General features: G+C 44.5%; 1 protein-coding gene across 1 annotated transcript in view; it reads left to right on the top strand.

Moving 5' to 3' along the window:
• Positions 1 to 1,665: 1,665 nt before the first annotated feature.
• The window catches only part of rpgrip1l (RPGRIP1 like), a gene marked incomplete at its 5' end in the record, with an annotated part of 63,637 nt that continues 40,353 nt past the window's right edge, over positions 1,666 to 24,949 (top strand). Inside the window, 9 exons of the mRNA XM_079251751.1 lie at positions 1,666 to 1,753; positions 7,820 to 7,964; positions 8,049 to 8,356; positions 8,432 to 8,531; positions 8,722 to 8,865; positions 16,861 to 16,966; positions 17,648 to 17,794; positions 17,898 to 17,971; positions 18,076 to 18,215. Of these exons, the coding sequence (XP_079107877.1) occupies positions 1,666 to 1,753; positions 7,820 to 7,964; positions 8,049 to 8,356; positions 8,432 to 8,531; positions 8,722 to 8,865; positions 16,861 to 16,966; positions 17,648 to 17,794; positions 17,898 to 17,971; positions 18,076 to 18,215 (1,252 nt within the window). The remainder of the gene's footprint in view (positions 1,754 to 7,819; positions 7,965 to 8,048; positions 8,357 to 8,431; positions 8,532 to 8,721; positions 8,866 to 16,860; positions 16,967 to 17,647; positions 17,795 to 17,897; positions 17,972 to 18,075; positions 18,216 to 24,949) is intronic.

Consider the following 24,949-nt stretch of genomic DNA (forward strand, 5'->3'; position numbering starts at 1 on the left):
CATCGTCATCATAATCATCATCATCCTCACCATCGTCATCATCATCATCAGGGTCATCATCATTGTGACCATCATCATCATCATGAACAAAGTTCCTGGGTCCAAAGCTGGATCCACCTTCAGAGCCAAGGTGTTCTGCTGAGTCAAAGAGACGTTCTGCTGAGTCAAGGAGATGTTCTGCTGAGTCATGGAGACGTTCTGCTGAGTCATGGAGACGTTCTGCTGAGTCATGGAGACGTTCTGCTATGTCATGGAGACGTTCTGCTGTCATGGAGACGTTCTGCTATGTCATGAAGACGTTCTGCTGTGTCATGGAGACATTCTGCTGAGTCATGGAGACGTTCTGCTGAGTCATGGAGACGTTCTGCTATGTCATGGAGACGTTCTGCTATGTCATGGAGACGTTCTGCTGTCATGAAGACGTTCTGCTGTGTCATGGAGACATTCTGCTGAGTCATGGAGACGTTCTGCTGTGTCATGGAGACGTTCTGGTATGTCATGGAGACGTTCTGCTGAGTCATGGCGACGTTCTGCTGAGTCATGGAGACGTTCTGCTGAGTCATGGAGACGTTCTGCTGTGTCATGGAGACGTTCTGGTATGTCATGGAGACGTTCTGCTATGTCATGGAGACGTTCTGCTGAGTCATGGCAATGTTCTGCTGTCATGAAGACTTTCTGCTATGTCATGGAGACGTTCTGCTGAGTCATGGCGACGTTCTGCTGTCATGGAGACTTTCTGCTATGTCATGGAGACGTTCTGCTGAGTCATGGCAATGTTCTGCTGTCATGAAGACTTTCTGCTATGTCATGGAGACGTTCTGCTGAGTCATGGAGACGTTCTGCTGTCATGGAGACTTTCTGCTATGTCATGGAGACGTTCTGCTGAGTCATAGAGACGGTATATGTAGACAATGTTTTTATAGTTTTCAGAAGACAGGTATGAAAGCATGTAAGTTTGGTACATGCTGGGACGTACGTTCTGCTGGAAACAGTCTGCGTACATATTGTAAGGCTGGCGTGTTCTCAGCATACGCATGTTCTCTAGCCGTTAACATATAAAATCGTAAAAATTTGTCGTATTCTCTGCCACTCTTTGTGGGATTTTCCTGTGCTGGTCCCAGAGGCTATCCGCCATCAGGTTTGCCTGCAATCTCAAGTTCAACCTCCAGCTGCAAGCAACACACCAAGTCACTCATAACTGTCCCGTATTCCTGCTGCATTTACAGAAATATTTCTGAATTGAACATGAAATCCTGAAGAAAAGAGCTGAAACGTTTCTGCTTGACAGGAATATCTTTTTACCGAGCCATCCAGAGCCGAGGAGACGAAATGACCTAGCTCATCACAAGCATGTAAATTAGCAGAAAGATTTTTAATGTACAACCCTTTAGGGTTATTATAGGAATAAAAAAGCTCCGTTATAAAAGCCACATTTTCATGATTTATTTCCACTTTTTGTTTTCAAGTCATAAAATCGGCTTCAGTCCTAATGCAAACTACCATATGTAAAGGAATTATCTAAGTAACCGTTTAAATGCTCATTTAGACACATGATGCCATTTGGCCTGTGTCTGCAGCTCTGTGCTTCTGCAGAATCTAACAGATTATCCGGTTTCGTTCAGATTTTATAAAGATCTAATCTAATCTGTGATTTCAGGGTGAGACATGTCCTTTGTGCTGGACGAGATGGCTACAGATGTCCCAGTCAGAGACACCACCATCAACCCGAGCCGACTCACCGCTGCTCCACCCGGTGCGTTATTGCTGCATGACCAGCATGGCGTGTCACATCCTCCATGTTGTTTCCAAGGTTTCCAGTCCATCTGAGTTCTGAATACTGGATTTAGATCTCAGACATCTATCTGGTGACTATATGCCAACACCAAGTTATTAACGAAGAGAAAATCTGGTTTAATTAAGCTGCAGGACAGTTCAAACAGAAATGTAAGAAAACATCACCGTCTGATTGTTTCTCAGATCTCCACACAGGCAAGAGCGTTTCATCACTGTGGGACAGAAACTCTCTCTATTCAGTGTGAACAATGAAGGTCCTGCTAGTTTCCACGTAGATGAAGGTCCTGCTCGTCACCATGGAGATAGAGGGGAATGTATAGTGAAGGATTGTTAACATCGTATACTTTCTTGGGCTTCCTGGATCATCATGTTGTTTCTAAGGAGAATTCAGGGTCTGTCCTCAGGGTTTGGAGCAATATACTGGTGCAAAGTGACTCAGGAAGCTGTCCTGTCCTGCTGATGCCAGACTTGTCCTCAGCCTTTCAGACAGTATATCATCAGATCTTTCTTGACAGGTTGAGGCTCTGGACTAGTGTATCTGGTTCTGCGTTGCTGTGGTTTGCTTCACATCTTGCTGGGCGTTCATTGTGTGGCTGCTTGAGGCCACCTTGTGTGTGGTATACCTCTTCAGCATATCCTGAGCACTTTCAGTGGTGACACTTTCAGTGAGTTTTTTTTATCCCTTCTATGCAGGTGATATCCAGTTATACATATCTTTTAAACCTCAGAAGGTATCTAAACTTCTTGTCCCTCCTCAATACTCCTACTGCATAAAAGCTTCTTGTCTCTGTTGGTTGCCCATCCTCTCCAGCCTTTATTTTACAATCTTGATCCTCACCTAAAGGACTCTGAATGTTTCAGCAACTGCATACATCAGGGGATAATGTATGTCCCCAGCAGGTCCCCAGTAGGTCCACCAGCAGGCACCCAGCAGGTCTCCCAGTAGGTCCACCAGCAGGTCCCCCAGTAGGTCCCCCAGTAGGAACCCCAGTAGGTCCCCAGCAGGTCCCCCAGTAGGTCCACCAGTAGGTCCCCCAGCAGGTCCATGATTAGGTCCCCAAGTAGGTCCACGAGTAGGTCTCCCAGAGGGTCCACCAGTAGGTCAACCACTAGGTCCCGAGCAGGTCCCCAGTAGGTACGCCATCAGTAATTCCCCCAGTAAGTCTACAATTAGGTCCCCTAGTAGGTCCACCAGTAGGTCTCCCAGCCGGTCCCCAAGTAGGTCCCCCAGCAGGTCCACCAGAAGGTCCATCAGTAAGTCCCCCAGTAAGTCTACCATTAGGTCCCCCAGTAGGTCCACCAGTAGGTCCCCCAGCAGGTCCCACAGTACGTCTACCAGTAGGTCAAACAGTATGTCCCAAGCAGGTCCCCAGTAGGTCCCCAGCAAGTGCCCAGTAGGTCCATCAGTAGGTCAAACAGTAGGTCCCCCTGTAGGTCCACCAGTAGGTTTCCCAGTAGATCCCCCAGCAGGTCCCCCAGTAGGTCAGACAGTAGGTCCATCAGTAGGTCCCCACCAGGTCTCCCAGTAGGTCCCCCAGAAGGTCTCCCAGTAGGTCCCCCATTAGGTTTCTCATTAGGTCCACCAGTAGGTCCCCCAGCAGGTCCACCAGTACGTCCATCAGTAGGTCTCCCACCAGGTCTCCCAGTAGGTCTTCCAGTAGGTCTTCCTGTAGGTCTTCAGAAGGTCCCCAGAAGGTCTCACAATAGGTCCCCCAGCAGGTCCACCAGTAGGTCTCCCAGTAGGTCTTCAGAAGGTCCCCAGAAGGTCTCCCAATAGGTCCCCCAGTAGGTTTCTCATTAGGTCCCCCAGTAGGTCTCCCAGTAAGTCTCCCAGTAGGCCCCCCAGTAGGTCCACCAGTAAATCTCCCAGCAGGTCCCCCAGTAGGTTTCTCATTAGGTCCCCACGAGGTCCACCAGTAGGTCCCCCAATAGGTCCACCAGAAGGTCTTCCAGTAGGCCCCCCTAGTAGGTCCACCTGTATGTCTCCCAGCAGGTCCCTCAGTAGGTCCACCTGTAGATTCCCAGTATGTCCCCCAGTAGGTCCATCACTAGGTCCCCCAGTATGTCTTCCTGTAGGTCTTCAGAAGGTCCCCAGTAGGTCTCACAATAGGTCCCCCAGCAGGTCCACCAGTAGTTCTCCCAGTAGGTCTTCAGAAGGTCTCCCAATAGGTCCCCCAGTAGGTTTCTCATTAGGTCCCCCAGTAGGTCTCCCAGTAAGTCTCCCAGTAGGCCCCCCAGTAGGTCCACCAGTAAATCTCCCAGCAGGTCCCCCAGTAGGTTTCTCATTAGGTCCCCACGAGGTCCACCAGTAGGTCTCCCAGTAGGCCCCCCTAGTAGGTCCACCTGTATGTCTCCCAGCAGGTCCCTCAGTAGGTCCACCGGTAGGTTCCCAGTAGGTCCACCAGTAGGTCCCCCAGTAGGTCTACCAGCAGGTCCCCCAGTTTGTCTCCCAGTAGGTCCCCCGCAGGTCCCCCAGTATGTCTCCCTGTAGGTCTCCCAGCAGGTCCCCCAGTATGTCTCCCTGTAGGTCTCCCAGCAGGTCCCCCAGAAGGTCTCCCAGTAGGTCCACCAATAGGTCCACCAGTAGGTCTCCAGCAGGTCCCTGAGTAGGTCCACCAGAAGGTCCATCAGTAATTCCCCCAGTAAGTCTACCATTAGGTCCCCCAGTAGGTCCAACAGTAGGCTACCCTAGTAGGTCCACCAGTAGGTCCCCCAGCAGGTCCCCCAGTAGGTCAATCAGTAAGTCCCCCAGTAAGTCTACCATTAGGTCCCCCAGTAGGTCCACCAGTAGGTCCCCCAGCAGGTCCCCCAGTATGTCTACCAGCAGATCAAACAGTATGTCCCCAGCAGGTCCCCAGTAGGTCCCCAGCAAGTGCCCAGTAGGTCCATCAGTAGATCCCCCAGCAGGTCCCCCAGTAGGTCAAACAGTAGGTCCACCAGTAGATCCCCCAGCAGGTCCCCCAGTAGGTCAAACAGTAGGTCCACCAGTAGTTCCACTACTGGGGTTCCTACTGGGTCCCCCAGTAGGAACCCCAGTAGGTCCCCAGCAGGTCCCCCAGTAGGTCCACCAGTAGGTCCCCCAGCAGGTCCATGATTAGGTCCCCAAGTAGGTCCACGAGTAGGTCTCCCAGAGGGTCCACCAGTAGGTCAACCACTAGGTCCCGAGCAGGTCCCCAGTAGGTACGCCATCAGTAATTCCCCCAGTAAGTCTACAATTAGGTCCCCTAGTAGGTCCACCAGTAGGTCTCCCAGCCGGTCCCCAAGTAGGTCCCCCAGCAGGTCCACCAGAAGGTCCATCAGTAAGTCCCCCAGTAAGTCTACCATTAGGTCCCCCAGTAGGTCCACCAGTAGGTCCCCCAGCAGGTCCCACAGTACGTCTACCAGTAGGTCAAACAGTATGTCCCAAGCAGGTCCCCAGTAGGTCCCCAGCAAGTGCCCAGTAGGTCCATCAGTAGGTCAAACAGTAGGTCCCCCTGTAGGTCCACCAGTAGGTTTCCCAGTAGATCCCCCAGCAGGTCCCCCAGTAGGTCAGACAGTAGGTCCATCAGTAGGTCCCCACCAGGTCTCCCAGTAGGTCCCCCAGAAGGTCTCCCAGTAGGTCCCCCATTAGGTTTCTCATTAGGTCCACCAGTAGGTCCCCCAGCAGGTCCACCAGTACGTCCATCAGTAGGTCTCCCACCAGGTCTCCCAGTAGGTCTTCCAGTAGGTCTTCCTGTAGGTCTTCAGAAGGTCCCCAGAAGGTCTCACAATAGGTCCCCCAGCAGGTCCACCAGTAGGTCTCCCAGTAGGTCTTCAGAAGGTCCCCAGAAGGTCTCCCAATAGGTCCCCCAGTAGGTTTCTCATTAGGTCCCCCAGTAGGTCTCCCAGTAAGTCTCCCAGTAGGCCCCCCAGTAGGTCCACCAGTAAATCTCCCAGCAGGTCCCCCAGTAGGTTTCTCATTAGGTCCCCACGAGGTCCACCAGTAGGTCCCCCAATAGGTCCACCAGAAGGTCTTCCAGTAGGCCCCCCTAGTAGGTCCACCTGTATGTCTCCCAGCAGGTCCCTCAGTAGGTCCACCTGTAGATTCCCAGTATGTCCCCCAGTAGGTCCATCACTAGGTCCCCCAGTATGTCTTCCTGTAGGTCTTCAGAAGGTCCCCAGTAGGTCTCACAATAGGTCCCCCAGCAGGTCCACCAGTAGTTCTCCCAGTAGGTCTTCAGAAGGTCTCCCAATAGGTCCCCCAGTAGGTTTCTCATTAGGTCCCCCAGTAGGTCTCCCAGTAAGTCTCCCAGTAGGCCCCCCAGTAGGTCCACCAGTAAATCTCCCAGCAGGTCCCCCAGTAGGTTTCTCATTAGGTCCCCACGAGGTCCACCAGTAGGTCCACCAGTAGGTCTCCCAGTAGGCCCCCCTAGTAGGTCCACCTGTATGTCTCCCAGCAGGTCCCTCAGTAGGTCCACCGGTAGGTTCCCAGTAGGTCCACCAGTAGGTCCCCCAGTAGGTCTACCAGCAGGTCCCCCAGTTTGTCTCCCAGTAGGTCCCCCGCAGGTCCCCCAGTATGTCTCCCTGTAGGTCTCCCAGCAGGTCCCCCAGTATGTCTCCCTGTAGGTCTCCCAGCAGGTCCCCCAGAAGGTCTCCCAGTAGGTCCACCAATAGGTCCACCAGTAGGTCTCCAGCAGGTCCCTGAGTAGGTCCACCAGAAGGTCCATCAGTAATTCCCCCAGTAAGTCTACCATTAGGTCCCCCAGTAGGTCCAACAGTAGGCTACCCTAGTAGGTCCACCAGTAGGTCCCCCAGCAGGTCCCCCAGTAGGTCAATCAGTAAGTCCCCCAGTAAGTCTACCATTAGGTCCCCCAGTAGGTCCACCAGTAGGTCCCCCAGCAGGTCCCCCAGTATGTCTACCAGCAGATCAAACAGTATGTCCCCAGCAGGTCCCCAGTAGGTCCCCAGCAAGTGCCCAGTAGGTCCATCAGTAGATCCCCCAGCAGGTCCCCCAGTAGGTCAAACAGTAGGTCCACCAGTAGATCCCCCAGCAGGTCCCCCAGTAGGTCAAACAGTAGGTCCACCAGTAGTTCCACTAGTAGGTCCCCCAGCAGGTCCAGCAGTAGGTCCCACAGTAGGTCCCCCAATAGGTCCACCAGTAGGTCTCCCAGCAGGTCCCCCAGTAGGTCCACCAGTAGGTCCACCAGAAGGTCCACCAGAAGGTCCATCATTAATTCCCCCAGTAAGTCTAGCATTAGGTCCCCCAGTTGGTCCAACAGTAGGCTACTCCAGTAGATCCACCAGTAGGTCCAACAGTAGGTACCCAAGCAGGTCCCCTGCAGGTCTCCCAGTAGGTCCACCAGTAGGTCCCCCAGCAGGTCCACCAGTAGGTCCAACAGTATGTCCCCCAGTAGGTCCACCAGTAGTTCCCCCAACATGTCCCCCAGTACGTCTCCCAGTAGGTCCCCAGCAGGTCCCGCAGTACGTATCCCGGTAGGTCTCCCAGCAGGTCCCCCAGTACGTCTCCCGGTAGGTGTCCCAGCAGGTCCCCCAGTACGTCTCCCGGTAGGTGTCCCAGCAGGTCCACCAGTAGGTCTCCCAGTAGGCCCCCCAGTAAGTCCACCTGTAGGTCTCCCAGCAGGTCCCCCAGTAGGTGCAACAGTAGGTCCCCAGCAGGTCCCCCAGTAGGTCCACCACTAGGTCCCCAGTTTGTTGGCTGCAGACTTGGTGGCATGTACCTACCTGCTGACTGGTCGACTTGCTGCCAACAGAGGAGACATGGCTACATCCTCAGCCGATGCCCTCCTGAGATATTTACACCTCTATGAAACACCTGGAAAACTGCTGACATTCAGTTTCTGACCTTGGACCTCTGACTTTATAGGGCATGATTAGGTTTTAAAAGACTTGAAACAGTTGTGATCAATGTTTTTGATTTATCAGGATTTCTTTGATCTGCAGATTGTTTTGTTCCCTGATTTCTGAACGTAACTAAATAATAAACATGTTCAGAAGTCAGAGCTTTACTCACATGCAGCTTTGTTCTGATTGGTTGCTTCACACTCAGACTCCGTTGCATATCGGCACGATCCGACTCGGCAGGACATCTCGCGGGTGTCCAGGGAGGAGCTTGAGGACCGGTTCCTGCAGGTCAACGAAGAGACGCTTCAGCTCAAACAGCACATTCACCGACAGGACGACAAGATCAAGAAGTGAGATTCAACCACACATATTTCCCACAATGCAACAGGAAGGCGTACTGCAGGATGGTAACGCCCCCCCCTCACCCACACCAGGCTTGGAACGAAGCTGATGCGTCTGGTTAAAGACCGCGGCCGGATGGAGCAGCTGGTTTCGGGGGCGACGCCGCTGCCCTCCAGGCTCAGGGACGTTGAGATGGAGGAGATGATGGAGGAGCTCCAGGAGAAGGTCCGGGGTCTGCAGGGGGAGAACGAGGGTCTGAAACGGCGTCTCCAGGTGGCCAAGCAGCAGCTCATCACCTTGCAGAACCGGAGGCCGGTACTGTACGGACACATCCAGTCCCGGGTCAACTCCGGGATGAAGAAGCTCCAGGACAACGCTTCGTCTCCAGTGCAACCCAGAAGTGAGTCTGGACTCCCTTCCAGCTCTCAGTACGGGTTCTGCTTCTCCATCAGCAGCTCTGACTTTCTGTCCTCAGGCATGAAGAGCTTGGATGGAGTCGGGAAACCTCCACCTGGCCTGCTGCCCCGATACGGACACAGCCTGCTAGAGGATGCCCGGGCCGAGATCCGCAACCTGTAAGTTCTGTTTGCGACCGGACCGTGTTGGACCCAGCTGCAGGTCCACATGAGGTCTGGTTTAACTTTAGTTTCAGCATCAAAGGTGAGTCTCTGGTCCTGCAGCAGACCCCAGCTAAAAACTGGTTCCAGATAGAAACCAGGTTCATAGAGGAACTTGATCAGGTAATCCTGTTACTGTCTGTTCTAGGGAGAACATGATCGAATCCCTGAGGAGGCAGATGGAGGAGCTGGAAGGAGGCTCAGAGCTGCTGAAGGAGGAGCTGAGAAAGAAGGAGGCGGAGTTTGAGGAGAGACTCCTGGAAGTCCGACAGCAGCACACCTCCACCCTCAGGTACCACCACCATCAGCCCAGGATCCAGTCTGGTTCAGGACCACTTCTAGTTGATTTATTTTAGAAAATAAAACAAACAAATATTTTAGAAAAATAAAATGTGGTAAATAAATAACAATGAACTCATTCGGTCCATGCATCACATCAAGAATAAAAAACAGTTTAAGCAAATAACGTATTTTCACACAAGTTGGGATTGGATTTGGAACGATGCGTTGATGTTGTCGGGGTTTGACTGCGACAAAGAAAAGGTAACCAACTTCGTGTCCGACTTGCTGACAGAGTAGCTCTGTGTAGGAAGTGAGGGGCTCGGGAAAAGTGTGGACATTCACACACATTTTTGTTTTCTTATCCAAAACTAAAAATCAGACAACAGACTATTAGTTTCCCAATTCTGTGCACACGGCGAATAAGGGAAAATGGATAACGAGCGCGCAGATTTCATTTTCAAATGAGGCAGCAGTGTGACCTGGAAATTCTCGGTCCTCCTTGTACGCTGTGTTGACGTCATGTCAAACTGTTTCAAGGTAAATCAGTAATTATGTTAACATCCTAGAGATAATCAATAATTAGATGGAAATGCTTATATAAAACTGTCTGTATCTCTCTCTGTACCTTTAACTTACAACCAGATGAGTCAGCGTCTCTGCAGGAATATCTAATGACTACTAGTTGCCCCCTAGTCTACCCCTGGATGCCCCTAGTCGCCCCCTTCTCGCCCCCCAGTTGCCACGAGTCGCCTCTAGATGCCCCTAGTCGCCCCCTTCTCGCCCCCCAGCTGGCCCTTTCTCGCCCCCAGTCGGCTCCTTCTCGCCCCCCAGTTGCCCACGAGTCGCCTCTAGATGCCCCTAGTCAGCCCCTTCTCGCCCCCTTAGTTGGCCCCTTCTCGCCCCCCAGTTGTACATGAATCGCCTCCAGATGCCCCTTGTCGCCCCATTCTTGCCCCTTGGTTGCTCTTTAGTCGCCCCTTCTCGCCCCCCAGTTGCCCACGAGTCGCTTCTAAATGCCCCTAGTCAGCCCCTTCTTGCCCCTTAGTTGCTCCCTAGTTGCCCTTTTTCACTCCCTTGTTGGCCCCTTCTCGCCCCCTAGTTACTCCCTAGTCGCCCATTCTCTCCCTTGTCGGCCCCTTCTCGCCCCCTAGTTGCTCCCTAGTCGCCCCTTCTCTCCCCCTTGTCGCCCCCTTCTCACCCCCTAGTTGCCCTCCTAGTTGCTCCCTTGTCGCCCCCTTGTCGCCCTTTGTCGCCCACTTCTCGCCCCCTAGTTGCTCCCCAGTCGCCCCTTTTCACCCCCTTGTCGCCCCCTAGTCGCCCTACTAGTTGCTCCTTAGTCGCCCCATGTCACCCCCTAGTCGCCCCCTAGTTGCTCCCTAGTCGCCCCTTCTCGCTCCCTTTTCGCTCCCTAGTCGCCCCTAGGTGCTCCTTAGTCGCCCCTTCTCGCTCCCTTCTCGCCCCCCAGTTGCTCCCTAGTCATCCCCTAGTTGCTCCTTAGTCGCCCATTCTCGCTCCCTTCTCGCCCCCTATTCGCTCCCTAGTCTCATCCCATCAGGATGGAGACCTTCCAAACGGAAACAACATATTGACGTCTGATGAGTAACCTGGGTTTTATTTCCAACCACAGCAGCTCAGTAAACTTTGGTCCTTCCACCTGACACTAAATTCTGCTGTTTTCATCAAGCTTAACATGGCGCGACAGACCATACTGTCAGGAGTCCAGCCTGGGTTTTCTGTTATTACCATCAGGCACAAGTCAGATGATGGCCACTGATGTCTAATATGAACAACAGAACAGCTTTGGGAACACAGAAAGAATATTTTCATGACTGTGGATCGCTGTTTGTTAGTCCAGTTGTTCCCACTCTGCTCCATAATGAAACCATAAAGAGATAACATGACACTGTGCTGGTACCAGAAAGAACTTCTCTCTGACCCGATCCTTCCAGAAAACTGCTAACGGTCTGTCATCTGCTTTTTTGTTTTGAATTAGGAAACAAAAAGAATTGTTATTTTCCATTCACGACATTTCACTTCAAATAAAAAACTGAATAAAAGAAACGACACACGGATTCTTGGACGGTGCTGCTTCCTGTGCAGAGCAGCAGTTACAGACCGCGCTGTGGCGTCACTGTTTTCCCAACCTATAGTGTGCATTGTCCCTCTTTCCACTCTGCGGCCGCAATATATCCGCGACCACAGTGCATCCGTGACTTCGACCACAGTGCATCCGTGACTTCGACCACAGTGCATCCGCGACCTCGACCACAGTGCATCCGCGACCTCGACCACACTGCATCCGCGACCTCGACCACACTGCATCCGCGACCGCGGTATATCCGCGACCTCGACCACAGTGCATCCACGACCGTGTTGCATCCATGACCACGGTGCATCCACAATGCATCTTGGCGCTCCATGTATTCTTTGCCTGCCAGTCGTAGTACGGAAAGGAATTGGGGGGTTAACATCAACTCCCCCATCAAGACTGGGTACTAAGTCCTAGAGATAGAGATAAGTGGGGGAATAATCAGCCTCAGAGACAGCATCATAGTTAAGATGAGATTGAGGCACCCCCGGCACCTACTGGCAAGAATTAGTGATGACCCACCAGAAAGTCTTCTGACTGAGTTGAATGCAGCAATAATTACAATCCCTACTGCGACCATCACTGAAACCAATGAGCTGATATACAGTACAGCAACAGTGATCCTGGAGAAACTTGGCCAACATAACATCAAGGGCAAGAAGGAGGCATCATGGAGGAGAAGGTTAGAAACCAAGATCAAGGCAACTCGAAGGGAAGTTAGTCAACTGTCAGAATTCCAGAAGGGCACAACGAAGAAGAGGGTGCCAGAGTGCACAATGGTTAAAAGACCTCAGAGCAGACCACACCTCCCTCCCTGAACAAGGTCCAGTTACCATCACGGTGGCAGATATCCAGCATAGACTCTCAGGTATGAAGAACTGGTCAGCGCCTGGCCCTGATATGATCCATGCCTACTGGCTAAAGAGGCTGACTTCACTACATGAATGCCTGGCAACACAAATGAACCAACTCCTGAGGGATGGCTGACCAAGGGACAGACAGTCCTGATACTGTGACCCCCACAAGGGATCTGTCCCATCCAACTACTGGCCAATAACCTGCCTCTCCACAACATGGAACGGCCAAGGTAAGTGGGCACATGGATCAATACATGGGGGAGACACAGAAAGGCATTGGCAGAGGAACCAGAGGAGCCAAACAGCAGCTATTGGTTGACAGAACAGTCGCTCGAGACTGTAAAACCAGACAGACAAACCTGTGCACCGTTTGGATTGACTACTGGAAAGCCTATGACTCGATGCCACACACATAGATTCTGGAACGTCTGAAGCTGTACGAGATCAACAGGAACATGAGGACCTTCGTTGCAAACTCAATGAGGCTGTGGCAGAACACCCTGGAGGCCAACTTCAAGCCAATAGCACAAGTCTCCATCAAATGTGGCATATATCAAGGAGATGCCCTGTCCCCACTGCTGTTCTGTAGAGGCCTGAACCCCCTCAGCCAACTAATCAACAAGACTGGCTATGGATACCGACTCAGGAATGGGGCCACCATCAGCCGCCTCCTGCACATGGATGACATCAAGCTGTACGCTAGGAATGAGCGGGACATCGACTCACTGATCCACACCACCAGGATCTACAACAGGGACATCGGAATGTCATTCGGACTGGAGAAATGTGGGCAAATGATAACAAAGAGAGGGAAGGTAATCCATACGGAGGGCATTGCACTCCCAGAGGGCAGGATAACAGATGTGGAGGAAAGCTACAAGTACCTGGGCATACCACAGGGGAAAGGCAACCATGAAGAAGTCACAAGGAAAGCTGCCACAGCTAAATACTTGCAACGAGTGAGGCAAGTACTGAGAAGTCGGCTCAATGGCAAGAACAAGATCTGGGCAATTAACAGCTACGCCCTGCCAGTGATCCGATACCCTGCTGGGATAACAAGATGGCAAATAAGGAAGCTCAGACCACGGATGTCAAAACACGGAAGCTGCTCATCATGCATGGAGGGTTCCACCCCAAGTCCAGTGTCCAGCAACTATACACTAAGCGCAAAGAAGGAAGCCGGGGACTAGTGAGCATCAAGGCCACTATCCAAGATGAAACATCCAAGCTCCACGAATGAATATATATATATATATATATATATATATATATATATATATATATATATATATATATATATATATATATATGTATATATATATATATATGTATATATATATATATATATATATATATATGTATATATATATATATATATATATATATGTATGTATATATATGTATATGTATATATATATATATATGTATGTATATATATGTATATGTATATATATATATATATGTATGTATATATATGTATATGTATATATATATATATATGTATGTATATATATGTATATGTATATATATATATATATGTATGTATATATATGTATATATATATATATATATGTATATGTATATATATATATATATGTATGTATATATATGTATATATATATATATATGTATATGTATATATATATATATGTATGTATATATATGTATATATATATATGTATGTATATGTATATATATGTATATATATATATATATATATATATATATATATATATATATGTATGTATATATATGTATGTATATATATGTATATATATATATGTATGTATATATATGTATATATATATATGTATGTATATATATGTATATATATATATATGTATGTATATGTATATATATGTATATATATATATGTATATATATATATATATATATATATATATATATATATATATATATATTTAATGTTGTCATGTCCATACCATTGCAGCCAGATGAAGTTTTGCTTTTGCCTTTATTAACTATGATTTCCTTCTCCTCCACTGCTGGTAGATACTTTGATTTTAGAATTCTACTTATTAATGATTCGCTAATTTTGGCAGCTAATCCATGATCAGGGATTTTATCTTTGGCCCAATGCTCACAAATCTGCAGTTAAAGTTATTAACCACATCAGTCATCTCGGGAATGATTTAAAATATTGTGGATAATTTGTTTGTCCCGGACTTTTCCCTATGACTTTGTTTAATATGTCCCAAATACCTTTAGTATTATCTTTGTTCCTAATAATTCCTACAGTACTTCTGTTTGGAAGTCTGCAAAATAGTTGTCAGTTTGTTTGTTTTTTTATATTTTATGTATTTATTTTCTGTTTCTTCTCTTCTATATTTTATTAATTTTCTATAGAGAGTACTTTTTACAGGCATTTTGCAGTCTCCTAGTGATCCTTGTTTCTTTCTGTATATTTCTGTATGGGTCAATATATATATTATGGTGTTTTAAATGTGTACAAAAAATGTTTGTATGCATTATTAATATTATCTTCACTCAACACTGCCTTCAATTTCTGTCTTTATTCTTTTACACCGTAGTCCAATCTCGTTCCTGTAGCAGCTGTCATACATGCTCAGTGATATCATTAATTAATAATCCACTTATTATTTTGTTCTCTAATAAATCTGTGAAGATGTTATTGATTAACGTGGCACGAAAGGAAGTAGTTCTACTTGGTCTACTTGGACCATGCATGGTCTGATAATCTCTTTTGTTGGTTTGTGATTGTTTGGGTTGAGTCGATTAATGTTGGGATGCCCACAGATAAATAACTCCTTCTGATTTGGGTTTGTAGAGGTTTTCACAAACCATTCTCTAAAGATTTCTGAATTGGAAGCTCTGTAGATACAACTAACAGTTACATTTTTCTTCCTTTCATATAAATCATTCGACTATGTCGTTCATCACTCTTGTCATGTTTTCCTCCTCTTTATTCTGCAGGTTTTTGTACACAGCTACCAGTTTTCCCCTCCCTGTTTATGTCATTATAATCATATCCATCCAGTTAACATGCAGATCCCTTCCTCTCACTGATCCACGTTTAGGAGACAGCAATGATGCTAAATGGTTGTTTAAGCTGTCTTAAATAAAGCTTAATTTTCTTCAAGTTTGCTTCTCCTATTGAAATGTACAATAGTTTGTTTTTTGCTGGTCCTCTGACTAGTAGCTACAATGGTCCATGATGTCCCTGTAACAATGATTGTCTGGGTCAATGTCCTCCTCCATGTCCTGATGTTTGTCTTCCATGTTATTAAATGATTTCCGTTTCAAACTGTCACAGTTCATATAGGTAGCTGATGGTGCTCCCTCAGCTGATGATGATGATGATGATGGTAGATGGTTCCTGGTAGGCCTGCTGCTGAGTGTCCTCCTAATGATGAAGAGTTTATTGGCGGTGATTTGCCTTAATTTACCTGACCATAGCATTCAGTGGTATTTCTTTAGTCAGACGATGTCTGGAATGAGCCTTGGCCTCCTCCGGAGCTCCATTCAGCTTGATGAAGGTCTTACAGCTGGAGGTCCTGGAACTTAGTACCTGAGCTTTTCTAGCAATATCTGCGTTCCGTTTAGTGAGATGCTTGTTGATGTAAACGTCTGAACCTCTCAGCTTCTTTCCTTGTTTAAGCAGCTCTGCTTTATGTTTTCTGTTTGCAAACCTGATGATTGTAGCTGGCTTGTCCACGTTGCTCCTCCTGGGAAGCAGGAGACACGCTTCGATGCTGCTTTGATCAGCTTCTATTCCCTTAGAGCTGAAAACGAAGCCACTTGTTGCGCGACAGACTGTTTGTCATATCATATCTGTGGTCCGATCCACCTCGGCAGGAACCACCCATGCGTAGGAGCGAAGTTTAACCTGCTGATTATCACGTCGCTCATCCGTGTTGCTGCTTCAGTCAGCCACACGGTTATCATGCAAAGTTTTTTGTTTGTCTTTTTCTAAGAATTTTTCATTTTTTCACCTCCTCAACTAAGTCTAGAATTGTTTTCTGCTGAAGCCTGACAGCAGAAACCTCCTCTGACAGGAATTTTACTGACCTTGTAATGCCACCCAGATCATCCGTCGCCTGGTTCTTCTTCCCATCTTAAACTCGTTTTAAAAATCAATTGTGACAATCACAGCAGCCATGTGCACAATTACACGCCCGTCCTGTCTGCACGTCCTTTAGAAACGTGTTAAACACAGTTTCTATCAGAGACACTGATCTCAGGTTTGAGAGATCACATCGCAGCTGCTAAGTTAATTTTCTAAGTAATATGGGAGCCTCCCATGTGCAAGATAAGTCTGGCATATTTCTCTTTGCTCCTTTTATACAGACTCAGATCCACCTCATAGATTGATTGGTCGCATGCTGTTGATGACGTTCTCTTGACCATGTTTTCTCGACCCCTCCATGCAGTTCTGAACAGACTGATCAACCACATGTGGGTTTGTTGGTGACTTGGGGAAGAAGGGACCATGACTAATCACAGTTGCAGGGGCGCTATCTGGGAAGAGAAATGCTTGGAAGGAACTCCATGTTGGAGCAGCTTGTTTAACAGAGTTTTGACAGGAAAACCGTTCTGAGCAGGTTGATCAGCAACCAATGGTGAAATGATCACAGATTTGGTTGAATTTTTATCACTTTTTCCCTGGAATGACTCAGTTGTTTGGTGAAAAGAATGGTATATTGACTTGTGTTATAACTTGGAAAAACTGAAGAAAAAAAGAAAAAAGGCTTTTTTTTGCATTAAACTGATGTAAAATGTGTCATCATGTTCTTCATGCTCCCAGTCTTCCTCATTTACATCCATACATGCCAGGGTCAATATTAAAAGAAAAAACACCAAAAGAAAAAAATTAAATTTAATGTCATTTTAAAAATGGAGAACTGGCTCTTTTTCATTTTTATTTATTAATGTTCTTTGCTCAAAATGAAATAAAAATCTGAATAAAATAAAATTAAAGTAGAAAATTAAATGAAAGGAAATTATATGTGCTCTTAAGCTGGACTCTGGTTGTGAGGCATCTGTCTTCAGGTGTGTTTGTGTCTGTGGCATCTCTCAGGTCGCAGGTCAACGGCAACGTGTCAATGATCAAACTGCAGAAACAGCTGGCCGACAGATCCAACGCCGTGACGGAGCTGGAGGGACGGTTCCTGCAGCTGCAGGAGGTGAGATGTTCCACATCCTGGTCCAAATCTCCTGGTCAGCTCCTGTTCCAGGTGAACCAGCTTCATCACACTGAATTTATCTGGATACACTGATCCAGTTTTTCAGAACAGATCCAGGTCCACATCTGTGATGGACTGGCGAGCTGTCCAGGGTGTACCCTGCCTGTCGCCCAAAGCCGGCTGGGATAGGCTCCAGCTTCCCCGCGACCCTGAATTGGAATAAGCGGTTCAGAAAATGGATGGATCCAGGTCCACATGAGACTGAAGACTCCGGCCTGAGATCGGGTCTTATTGGATCTCACTGCGTTTATAAACTGGATCCAGACAGCAGTACTTCTAAATCTCACCTGATTATTTCCCCCATTTCCCCTTAGTGGACTTCAGGTTCTGGTTCTGGTTCTGGTGCTACCACTGATTATAACCTTGTTGTTCGGTCCTTGTAATGATTTGCTCCAAATTCTACAAGAAATGGTCCATCTGCTGGTTCAAATGGGACCTCAGGTTTTGCTTCAGATCTATGATGAACCTGAGTCTTCATGGTTCTGTCCTAGATTGGACAGATTGGGCCCAGCACTGGTTCTGCACAGACCACATAAGAACAGAGACCTTTGCCAGAATCCGGTGTTGAGAAAAGATGTCACTTGGGTGTGCTCCTCCTCAGGGTTCATCTGTGGTTTTCAGGCCCAACAGACCCTGAAGGTGGGTCATGATGCGGCGATGGCGAAGGTGGACGAGCTGTCGGCTCAGCTGAAGGACGAGCGCCTCAAGAGTGTGGATCTGGAGAAGCAGCTGCAGGCCATGAGCTTCACCAAGTCCCAGTTAGAAGAGGTGAGACCTCTCAGCCCAGTTTCCCTTCTCCTGACGTCTGCTGTGTGTGGTTGCCATGGTTACAGATGGTTTTTGGTCTTTTGTGGGGGGGGTTGTCACACAGCTACAGGACCGGATCAGTGAACTGGATCAGGAGAGGGAACTGCTAATGGAGAACAACAAGAAGCTGCTGGACAGGTGGAGCAAACAGACTTGAGTGTTATTATTATTATCATATATTTTTTCTTAATATTATCATTAGTAGTAGTAATCAGCTTGTGTGTGTGTGTGTGTGTTTGCAGTGCCTTCAATGTGTCTCAGCAGCAGAAATGGCATCTCCAGGAGCAGCAACTGAGGCTACAGATCAATCAGCTGGAGACGGCGCTAAAGGCCGACCTCGTCGACAAAAACAATATCCTGGACAGAATCAAGGCTGAGAGGGGTTTGTTTATGTCCGAGAACAGTTTGTTTATGTCCGAGAACAGTTTGTTTACATCAGAGAACAGTTTGTTTACATCCGAGAACAGTTTGTTTACATCTGAGAACAGTTTGTTTACATCCGAGAACAGTTTGTTTATGTTCACGAACAGTTTGTTTACGTCAGAGAACAGTTTGTTTACATTAGAGAACAGTTTGTTTACATCAGAGAACAGTTTGTTTACATCCGAGAACAGTTTGTTTACATCCGAGAACAGTTTGTTTACATCTGAGAACAGTTCGTTTACGTCCGAGAACAGTTTGTTTACATCAGACAACAGTTTGTTTACATCAGAGAACAGTTTGTTTACATCCGAGAACAGTTCGTTAACGTCCGAGAACAGTTTGTTTACATCAGAGAACAGTTTGTTTACGTCAGAGAACAGTTTGTTTACATCTGAGAACAGTTCGTTTACGTCCGAGAACAGTTTGTTTACATCAGACAACAGTTTGTTTACATCAGAGAACAGTTTGTTTACATCTGAGAACAGTTTGTTTAAATCAGAGAAAAGTTTGTTTACATCAGAGAACAGTTTGTTTACATCAGAGAACAGTTTGTTTACATCCGAGAACAGTTTGTTTACATCAAAGGACAGTTTGTTTAAATCAGAGAAAAGTTTGTTTACATCCGAGAACAGTTTTACTTCAATGAACAGTTTGTTGACATCAGAGAACAGTTTGTTTACGTTCAAGAACAGTTTGTTTACATTAGAGAACAGTTTGTTCACATAAGAGAACAGTTTGTTTACATCAGAGGACAGTTTGTTTACATCCGAGAACAGTTTGTTTACGTTCAAGAACAGTTTGTTTACATCAGAGAACAATTTTTTTACGTCCGAAAACAGTTTGTTTACATCCGAGAACAGTTTGTTTACTTCTGAGAACAGTTTGTTTACATCCGAGAACAGTTTGTTTACATCCGAGAACAGTTTGTTTACATCCAAGAACAGTTTGTTTACATCTGAGAACAGTTCGTTTACGTCCGAGAACAGTTTGTTTACATCAGACAACAGTTTGTTTACATCAGAGAACAGTTTGTTTACATCCGAGAACAGTTTGTTTACATCAGAGAACAGCTTGTTTACATCCGAGAACAGTTTGTTTACGTTCACGAACAGTTTGTTTACGTTCACGAACAGTTTGTTTACATCCGAGAACAGTTTGTTTACATCCGAGAACAGTTTGTTTACATCCGAGAACAGTTTGTTTACGTTCACGAACAGTTTGTTTACATCAGAGAACAGTTTGTTTACATCCGAGGACAGTTTGTTTATGTTCACGAACAGTTTGTTTACGTCAGAGAACAGTTTGTTTACATTAGAGAACAGTTTGTTTACATCAGAGAACAGTTTGTTTACATCCGAGAACAGTTTGTTTACATCCGAGAACAGTTTGTTTACGTCCGAAAACAGTTTGTTTACATCCGAGAACAGTTTGTTTACTTCTGAGAACAGTTTGTTTACATCCGAGAACAGTTTGTTTACATCTGAGAACAGTTCGTTAACGTCCGAGAACAGTTTGTTTACATCCGAGAACAGTTTGTTTACTTCTGAGAACAGTTTGTTTACATCCGAGAACAGTTTGTTTACATCTGAGAACAGTTCGTTAACGTCCGAGAACAGTTTGTTTACATCAGAGAACAGTTTGTTTACATCAGAGAACAGTTTGTTTACATCCGAGAACAGTTTGTTTACATCAAAGGACAGTTTGTTTAAATCAGAGAAAAGTTTGTTTACATCCGAGAACAGTTTTACTTCAATGAACAGTTTGTTGACATCAGAGAACAGTTTGTTTACGTTCAAGAACAGTTTGTTTACATTAGAGAACAGTTTGTTCACATAAGAGAACAGTTTGTTTACATCAGAGGACAGTTTGTTTACATCCGAGAACAGTTTGTTTACGTTCAAGAACAGTTTGTTTACATCAGAGAACAATTTTTTTACGTCCGAAAACAGTTTGTTTACATCCGAGAACAGTTTGTTTACTTCTGAGAACAGTTTGTTTACATCCGAGAACAGTTTGTTTACATCCGAGAACAGTTTGTTTACATCCAAGAACAGTTTGTTTACATCTGAGAACAGTTCGTTTACGTCCGAGAACAGTTTGTTTACATCAGACAACAGTTTGTTTACATCAGAGAACAGTTTGTTTACATCCGAGAACGGTTTGTTTACATCCGAGAACAGTTCGTTAACGTCCGAGAACAGTTTGTTTACATCAGAGAACAGTTTGTTTACCTCAGAGAACAGTTTGTTTACATCAGAGAACAGTTTGTTTACATCCGAGAACAGTTTGTTTACATCCGAGAACAGTTTGTTTACATCAAAGGACAGTTTGTTTACATTCAAGAAAACAGTTTATTTACATCTGAGAACAGTTTGTTTAAATCAGAGAAAAGTTTGTTTACATCCGAGAACAGTTTTACTTCAATGAACAGTTTGTTGACATCAAAGGACAGTTTGTTTACATTCAAGAACAGTTTATTTACATCTGAGAACAGTTTGTTTAAATCAGAGAAAAGTTTGTTTACATCCGAGAACAGTTTTACTTCAATGAACAGTTTGTTGACATCAGAGAACAGTTTGTTTACGTTCAAGAACAGTTTGTTTACATTAGAGAACAGTTTGTTCACATAAGAGAACAGTTTGTTTACATCAGAGGACAGTTTGTTTACATCCGAGAACAGTTTGTTTACGTTCAAGAACAGTTTGTTTACATCAGAGAACAATTTTTTTAAACGTTCGAGAACAGTTTGTTTACATCAGAGAACAGCTTGTTTACATCCAAGAACAGTTTATTTACGTCCGAGAACAGTTTGTTTACATCCGAGAACAGTTTGTTTACATCCGAGAACAGTTTGTTTACATCTGAGAACAGTTTGTTTACATCAGAGAACAGTTTGTTTACATCCGAGAACAGTTTGTTTACGTCAGAGAACAGTTTGTTTACATCCGAGAACAGTTTGTTTACATCAGAGAACAGCTTGTTTACATCCGAGAACAATTTGTTTACGTTCACGAACAGTTTGTTTACATCCGAGAACAGTTTGTTTACATCCGAGAACAGTTTGTTTACATCCGAGAACAGTTTGTTTACATCCGAGAACAGTTTGTTTACGTTCACGAACAGTTTGTTTACATCAGAGAACAGTTTGTTTACATCCGAGAACAGTTTGTTTATGTTCACGAACAGTTTGTTTACATCAGAGAACAGTTTGTTTACATTAGAGAACAGTTTGTTCACATAAGAGAACAGTTTGTTGACATCAAAGGACAGTTTGTTTACATTCAAGAACAGTTTATTTACATCTGAGAACAGTTTGTTTAAATCAGAGAAAAGTTTGTTTACATCCGAGAACAGTTTGTTTACATCAGAGAACAGTTTGTTTACATCCGAGAACAGTTTGTTTACATCAAAGGACAGTTTGTTTAAATCAGAGAAAAGTTTGTTTACATCCGAGAACAGTTTTACTTCAATGAACAGTTTGTTGACATCAGAGAACAGTTTGTTTACGTTCAAGAACAGTTTGTTTACATTAGAGAACAGTTTGTTCACATAAGAGAACAGTTTGTTTACATCAGAGGACAGTTTGTTTACATCCGAGAACAGTTTGTTTACGTTCAAGAACAGTTTGTTTACATCAGAGAACAATTTTTTTACGTCCGAAAACAGTTTGTTTACATCCGAGAACAGTTTGTTTACTTCTGAGAACAGTTTGTTTACATCCGAGAACAGTTTGTTTACATCCGAGAACAGTTTGTTTACATCCAAGAACAGTTTGTTTACATCTGAGAACAGTTCGTTTACGTCCGAGAACAGTTTGTTTACATCAGACAACAGTTTGTTTACATCAGAGAACAGTTTGTTTACATCCGAGAACGGTTTGTTTACATCCGAGAACAGTTCGTTAACGTCCGAGAACAGTTTGTTTACATCAGAGAACAGTTTGTTTACCTCAGAGAACAGTTTGTTTACATCAGAGAACAGTTTGTTTACATCCGAGAACAGTTTGTTTACATCCGAGAACAGTTTGTTTACATCAAAGGACAGTTTGTTTACATTCAAGAAAACAGTTTATTTACATCTGAGAACAGTTTGTTTAAATCAGAGAAAAGTTTGTTTACATCCGAGAACAGTTTTACTTCAATGAACAGTTTGTTGACATCAAAGGACAGTTTGTTTACATTCAAGAACAGTTTATTTACATCTGAGAACAGTTTGTTTAAATCAGAGAAAAGTTTGTTTACATCCGAGAACAGTTTTACTTCAATGAACAGTTTGTTGACATCAGAGAACAGTTTGTTTACGTTCAAGAACAGTTTGTTTACATTAGAGAACAGTTTGTTCACATAAGAGAACAGTTTGTTTACATCAGAGGACAGTTTGTTTACATCCGAGAACAGTTTGTTTACGTTCAAGAACAGTTTGTTTACATCAGAGAACAATTTTTTTAAACGTTCGAGAACAGTTTGTTTACATCAGAGAACAGCTTGTTTACATCCAAGAACAGTTTATTTACGTCCGAGAACAGTTTGTTTACATCCGAGAACAGTTTGTTTACATCCGAGAACAGTTTGTTTACATCTGAGAACAGTTTGTTTACATCAGAGAACAGTTTGTTTACATCCGAGAACAGTTTGTTTACGTCAGAGAACAGTTTGTTTACATCCGAGAACAGTTTGTTTACATCAGAGAACAGCTTGTTTACATCCGAGAACAATTTGTTTACGTTCACGAACAGTTTGTTTACATCCGAGAACAGTTTGTTTACATCCGAGAACAGTTTGTTTACATCCGAGAACAGTTTGTTTACATCCGAGAACAGTTTGTTTACGTTCACGAACAGTTTGTTTACATCAGAGAACAGTTTGTTTACATCCGAGAACAGTTTGTTTATGTTCACGAACAGTTTGTTTACATCAGAGAACAGTTTGTTTACATTAGAGAACAGTTTGTTCACATAAGAGAACAGTTTGTTGACATCAAAGGACAGTTTGTTTACATTCAAGAACAGTTTATTTACATCTGAGAACAGTTTGTTTAAATCAGAGAAAAGTTTGTTTACATCCGAGAACAGTTTGTTTACATCAGAGAACAGTTTGTTTACATCCGAGAACAGTTTGTTTACATCAAAGGACAGTTTGTTTAAATCAGAGAAAAGTTTGTTTACATCCGAGAACAGTTTTACTTCAATGAACAGTTTGTTGACATCAGAGAACAGTTTGTTTACGTTCAAGAACAGTTTGTTTACATTAGAGAACAGTTTGTTCACATAAGAGAACAGTTTGTTTACATCAGAGGACAGTTTGTTTACATCCGAGAACAGTTTGTTTACGTTCAAGAACAGTTTGTTTACATCAGAGAACAATTTTTTTAAACGTTCGAGAACAGTTTGTTTACATCAGAGAACAGCTTGTTTACATCCAAGAACAGTTTATTTACGTCCGAGAACAGTTTGTTTACATCCGAGAACAGTTTGTTTACATCCGAGAACAGTTTGTTTACATCTGAGAACAGTTTGTTTACATCAGAGAACAGTTTGTTTACATCCGAGAACAGTTTGTATATGTTCACGAACAGTTTGTTTACATCAGAGAACAGTTTGTTTACATTAGAGAACAGTTTGTTCACATAAGAGAACAGTTTGTTGACATCAAAGGACAGTTTGTTTACATTCAAGAACAGTTTATTTACATCTGAGAACAGTTTGTTTAAATCAGAGAAAAGTTTGTTTACATCCGAGAACAGTTTGTTTACATCCGAGAACAGTTTGTTTACATCCGAGAACAGTTTGTTTACATCCGAGAACAGTTTGTTTACGTTCACGAACAGTTTGTTTACATCAGAGAACAGTTTGTTTACATTAGAGAACAGTTTGTTCACATAAGAGAACAGTTTGTTGACATCAAAGGACAGTTTGTTTACATTCAAGAACAGTTTATTTACATCTGAGAACAGTTTGTTTAAATCAGAGAAAAGTTTGTTTACATCCGAGAACAGTTTGTTTACATCAGAGAACAGTTTGTTTACATCCGAGAACAGTTTGTTTACATCAAAGGACAGTTTGTTTAAATCAGAGAAAAGTTTGTTTACATCCGAGAACAGTTTTACTTCAATGAACAGTTTGTTGACATCAGAGAACAGTTTGTTTACGTTCAAGAACAGTTTGTTTACATTAGAGAACAGTTTGTTCACATAAGAGAACAGTTTGTTTACATCAGAGGACAGTTTGTTTACATCCGAGAACAGTTTGTTTACGTTCAAGAACAGTTTGTTTACATCAGAGAACAATTTTTTTAAACGTTCGAGAACAGTTTGTTTACATCAGAGAACAGCTTGTTTACATCCAAGAACAGTTTATTTACGTCCGAGAACAGTTTGTTTACATCCGAGAACAGTTTGTTTACATCCGAGAACAGTTTGTTTACATCTGAGAACAGTTTGTTTACATCAGAGAACAGTTTGTTTACATCCGAGAACAGTTTGTTTATGTTCACGAACAGTTTGTTTACATCAGAGAACAGTTTGTTTACATTAGAGAACAGTTTGTTCACATAAGAGAACAGTTTGTTGACATCAAAGGACAGTTTGTTTACATCCGAGAACAGTTTGTTTACATCTGAGAACAGTTTGTTTACATCAGAGAACAGTTTGTTTACATCCGAGAACAGTTTGTATATGTTCACGAACAGTTTGTTT

The sequence above is a fragment of the Telmatherina bonti genome, assembly GCF_933228915.1.
Source record: "Telmatherina bonti genome assembly, chromosome: 2".
Classification (NCBI taxonomy): domain Eukaryota; kingdom Metazoa; phylum Chordata; class Actinopteri; order Atheriniformes; family Telmatherinidae; genus Telmatherina; species Telmatherina bonti.